General features: G+C 47.1%; 1 protein-coding gene across 2 annotated transcripts; it reads right to left on the bottom strand.

Moving 5' to 3' along the window:
* Nucleotides 1-250: 250 nt before the first annotated feature.
* Nucleotides 251-2627, bottom strand: LOC107524801 (gamma-crystallin F-like). 2 transcript variants are annotated; one of them, XM_087819619.1, is made up of 4 exons: nucleotides 2619-2627; nucleotides 2267-2509; nucleotides 787-789; nucleotides 251-523 (listed from the first exon to the last, which is right to left on the bottom strand). In XM_087819619.1, the coding sequence occupies exons 1-4, from the start codon at nucleotides 2625-2627 to the stop codon at nucleotides 251-253; spliced, it is 528 nt and encodes a 175-aa protein (XP_087675745.1). The 2 variants fall into 2 exon arrangements, with proteins under 2 accessions (XP_087675745.1, XP_087675744.1); XM_087819618.1 differs by lacking the exon at nucleotides 787-789.
* Between the last annotated feature and the right edge of the window lie 2614 nt (nucleotides 2628-5241).

Here is a 5241-nt window from a genome sequence, read left to right as displayed (position 1 = left end):
TTGTCCCATCCTCTATAGCTAAAAAGTGGCTTTGGACCCAGGCATTCTGGCTCCAGAGGCTGCGCTCTTAGCTGTTCCCCCCACCACCCTTTCCACTGATACCTGTAAGAAACTGCACATTATTCCAGCTTTATTTTTGCTGAGCTCTTCAAAGGAGCCTGAAAGGAAAACAGGACTACATGACTGCATGGAACACACAGGAAGTATTTTATTAGCTCCCAGATGGAGGAACAGGTAGAGTGAAAACATTTCAATAGAAATCCGTGGCCCTCCTCAGAGAGCCCACTCGGGCACTTGTGGCCCCCCAGTCGTGGGAGCGCCTGTAGTCCCCGGGCCTCAGCAGGTACTGCCGCCCCCGGTAGCTGGGCATCTCATAGAGGACCCAGTAGCCCTCCAGCACGTTGAAGGAGTGGATCTCATGGAAGTGGAAGCGGTCCTGAAGCGAGGCGCAGTCCTCGGTGAACTCCACCATCTGGCCTCTGTAATCTTCCCTCTCGTACAGTCTGATCCTGTAGGAGCTGGTCTGTGGATTCAGCAATCAGCAGACAAGGAAAAGTCAGGGAACCTAGCCTTTAGCAACCATCACACACAGCCCTGGACAATGGATATTTCTTTATCTTTTCTGAACCAGAGGTGATAAATTAAAGAAAGAGACTTGCAACACCAGGGCTGCTATATACAGTTGGATAAGTTGTACACTGTAAAACTCAAGTCACTATTCATGTAGACCATGATATGAATGGTGCTCCCTAGAGTTTTTTGGGTCACAACCTATATGAGCCATACGTGCTATCTCTATTTAATACCTTTTTTAAGTAACAATGTTATATATTCGTTTTGCTCTCTCCTTCATAGGCTTACAGTGTTCTGGGGCTCTCCATACTGGCTGATATAAAATAATAAGATATTAAAGTAGAAAGACAAATAAGTCACTGCACTGCCAAAAGGCATTATTTTGACTCTTGACAGCATTAGAAGAGGCTAGGGAGAGAGCCAAATTGCTTTCCCCAAACTGCTTTCCCCAAACTGCTTTCCCCACAGACTGGTGGCAATCAAGCAGAGGCAATTCCTCAACACCTTCCTTTCTGCTTTAAGTCCTGTTACTCTAAAATTTTGAAAAGCAGGCGCCATCATAAAGATTTGGTTTCTGTTCTCAGCTCTAATATATGCTCCGGCAAAACAGTTTTAGGTAGTTAATAAAAATGGAAGCTAAAGATCATGAAAGAGGCCTTTACAGACCAATAGATTATAAAACCTTTAGAAAAATGGAGAGGTAAGCCTGCTAGTGCTGGGCAAATCCCGGCTGTCTTTCCCTGAGCACTTGTTCTTTTATCGGCTCGTTCCTTCCCAGCAGGTACCCCTTCAAGGTCACCCTTCTTCCACCACGAAATCCTCTTTACTACCGAAGGCTCTCATAAGCGATTCATTCTGCAGTGTAAAAGACTGCTGATAATGTACCTTCCAAGGCCTGTAAAGGGCTCACACGTACATTTCCTAATTTGATCTTCAGGACAGCCCGACACATGTGGAGCGCCATTATCAGCTTTTTCCTTTTTATGAGACACCAAGGACAGAGCTGGCAGTCTGTAATTAGAAGAGCCAGGACTGGAAAGGGGAAGCCCAGATTTTCAGGCTCCTAATGCCAGTCTCTCAAGAGCTTTTCCCCAAGACTCTGTTATAGTCAAACTAGACAATCCTTAACGGTGGATTTCCAGGCTGCTGGGGTGTTATTTGGGTAAGAGTGGGCTTTGCAAGAGCTGTTGAAATCACACTGTTGGTTACCTGTTTTGTCTAATTAGAAGGCAGGACTTGGGGGACCCTTGATATTCATAATAATAGCTTATATTTGGGGGATGAGTGGCTTGTCATATGTCAGGTAAGTTCCTTTCATCCTAATTACAACTCTAGGAATTAACTACTCTTAGGAGCTCCATTTTACCGACGAGGAAAACGAGAAACAGTCCCAGTCACTATCCTAAGGCCACCCGAGAGTGAGGGGTTGGGTGGTCATGGCCTGCGGCCTGGACACTGAACAATATCATGCGCTCGTTTTCCCAATAAAAGTGAGTTTCATTTTCACAAAGTAAAAGAAAATGCCTAATTAAAAGCATCCCATCGCATTCTTCTTTCAGTGGAAGGAACCTGAAAATATATTAATAAAGGAAAACCAGAACAACTGGAGCCAAAAAAAAGCAGCTCCGGTCCTGCGGCGCGCGCGGGTGCGGCTGGAGGCGCCCAGGGGCCTGGGGGGCGCCGGGGGGCTCACCTGCGGGATGAGACGGCAGGAGCCCACCGAGTCGCTGAGGCCCAGCCACTGCTGGGGGTCGGGGTAGTCGCCGCGCCGCAGGAAGCACTGGTGGCCCTGGTAGTTGGGGTGCTCGTAGAGCATCCAGCAGCCGCTGTCCACGCGGATGGAGGCGCAGCGGCTGAAGCAGGGCTGCAGGTTGGCGTGGTCGCCGCTGCACTCGTAGTGGCGGCCCTGGAAGCCGCGGTCCTCGTAGAAGGTGATCTGCAGGGAAAGGAAGGAGAGGCTCAGGGCGGGGCCCGCCGGGGCTGCGGGGCCCTCCGGCCGGGGCTGCGGGGCCCTCCCGGGGCCCTCCCGCCCGCGCTGCGCTCACCTTCCCCATGCCGGCGAGGGGCGCGGGAGCGCAGTGCGCGGCGCGCTGCGGCCCCGGGTCTATATAGCTGCCCGCCCGCTGCTGCGTTGGCAGCCGCAACACAAAAGGGGCCCCGGGGTGAGGAGGGGACTTTCGTGTTCTCCTTTCTCTCTTTGCGGTCAGAGTCCACGGGGCTTATTGTGGGGTTTGGTCCCATTCTCTCTGGAGCGTTCGGATTGCTGTCGTTGGGCGATGCCATTGACACTGAAAGAAAAGTCGTTTGGGACATTGTCTGTTTAATAATAGAAGCAGAGCTTCAGCCGTTTCCTATAGAGTCTACACTGTCACTCGTATAGGTTGGGGGGAAACAAAAAAAGTGTGAGCGGGGGAGCAAAAAAGCAGGGCCTGAATATGGTACGTGTAAAGTAACCCGTAAGAACGATCGTATGGCCTGCGGGTCACAGAATCACACACTCACTGCTACTGGGGAGAAAGTGACCTTAACAATGTTGAAAATTCCTAATTAGTCCTGCAAGGGAACTTCCTCACTAAAGGGTGTAAGAAATTGTTTACCAGGGGAGTTCACAGGATTTCAGACTTGCAGTGTGGTAAAGAAACAAACTAACAAAACCACAAGGGCACAGCAAGCGCAGATCTTCAGTGTCTGGCCTAGTCCTGATTTTGTCGCAGTCACGCCTGGAAGTAGACTGAGGATTAGACGCTTTATCTCAGCTAATTGTGATTCACAAGGGAGAACAGCTTTAAAATGCTTAATCTCAGAATGAAGAACTAAAAGGGAAGTTTCTAAGTTTAAGGAGATAAAAAAGTAATATGTTTAAAACAAACAAAAATAGATGATCTCTTAGGTTATTATAAAATAAAACCAAATTCCTAAGAAACACTCTCTGGGAGGATCTAGATACACCTTTGTTCTCTGGGGAACCAGAGGACGCAAAGCTTTTGACTCAGAGGAAATTAAGTACATGAAGACAAAGAGGAGCTGTAGCTGGACTGTGTAGGGAGAGGGAGGAATGGAGATCTAGAAGCTGAGACTCTAGGAAGACTTTAGAAAATATTTATCTGCCTGGAAGTGAATGGTTTGATGGGCTGGAAAGAGCGCTGGAGTGGAAGATGACCTGTGCCTTCAGCCTCTTTCATGCTCGAAGAATTATTCCAAATCCTGTGTTGTCTCTTGGAAATACTTTGTCCTGACCTGGGTCATAAATCTTTGTAAATCGAGATTTATGAATTAAACACCGACCGTGCACAATATGATGGGTCCGGGTCTTGTTATCCACCAGGTAAAGGCGTGTTTCCAGAGTTACTTATGTTTACATAGTGAAAAATAAGCCGCCAGACTCGAAAGAGTAAAAATCATTTTAGTTTAAAAATTTTCAAAATAGAATAATCTTAAAACGTATAATAAAAAGTCATCATTTTGCCCAGAGCTGTTTCTGTGGGGAGAGTGTTGGTGGATGAACACAGTGAAATATGAGAGAGAACTGGATACAAAGAGCCCCAGAGGCGCCTGGAGGAGCAGGCTGCAGACAATGCACGCAGCGTGACTGTTTTTGTGGGGGAAGCGTGCGTTTCATGAGACAGCGGCAAAGTGAGGGAAAACTGAGGAGGGCGTCCACCGAGTGTAAACAAGGGCTAGCAATGAAGACGGGATCAGAAGGACCCCTTCCACTTCTTTATATAGATGATTCGTAAAGTAGTAAGATAACGGGAGGTTTTTACTTAGGAGGGAAAACTTCAAATTAAAAATAGATTAATTCTCTACTGATGAAAGGATTTAAAATTTTTTTAATATGCAGGGCTTTGCGTGTGAGCAAGCAGACTTTACTTCAATCAGAGGGCTCCAGAAATTATGGCTTTCTTCAATGTGCCTTTAAATTTGAGATTGTTTTATTGTAGTAAAAGAATTATTATGTTTGTGGTACTCTATACCATGCAAATCTATTAAGCATATTAACATGTATCTCATTAACTTATTTGTATTAGCTGGCGTTATGTAGCATTCTGAGTTTCTGCCCTACATGCAGTGTTTGGCCCAGTGGCTGTATTGGCCAAGAGGTGCTCCCCAGTCAGAAGCTGTCTTAGAATAGGAAGGAGGGTCTGTAACTAAGTCCAAAAGTTTGGCAATGGCCAGTGACAGTCCTGGCATCAGCTACACAGCACTGTGCTTGAAAATTAACAAAGCAATTCCTTATTGTTGCATAGTATAACCAGGCTTTTGGCCAGGTGGGCGTTTCTTCACCACTCATCGCTGACCCTCTGTGGCCTCAAATCACCCCTGGTCAGCCTCCTCAAAGCAGAGGCTGAATGCCTTGGTTCTCCCTAGGCACCCTCTCCCATTTCTCTTTGTTGACCCTCCTTGCATTCTCAGACAGGCTACCTCCTCCCTCCACCCCCACTTCTGAACCTGTTCGAGACTTATTCTACCTTGAAACTCTTCTAGAATAGACCTTTCCTATTTAGTCACTCCTCAAAGGTCTCTAGAAATGCTCCCTTTACCAGGGCGCGTTTACCGGTGAATTAATTGGCCCACAGTGAAAGAAAAACAGAAGCCAGCAATTGCCAACGATACAGACGAAATACTTTATTAGGTTCCAAATTGAGAAAATGGTAGTGTGAACAGAGT

Source organism: Miniopterus natalensis, chromosome 8 (genome assembly GCF_054644295.1).
Source record: "Miniopterus natalensis isolate mMinNat1 chromosome 8, mMinNat1.hap1, whole genome shotgun sequence".
NCBI lineage: Eukaryota > Metazoa > Chordata > Mammalia > Chiroptera > Miniopteridae > Miniopterus > Miniopterus natalensis.
The sequence above is the reverse complement of the archived record's forward strand: the minus strand, read 5'-3'. Positions and strand labels throughout refer to the sequence as shown.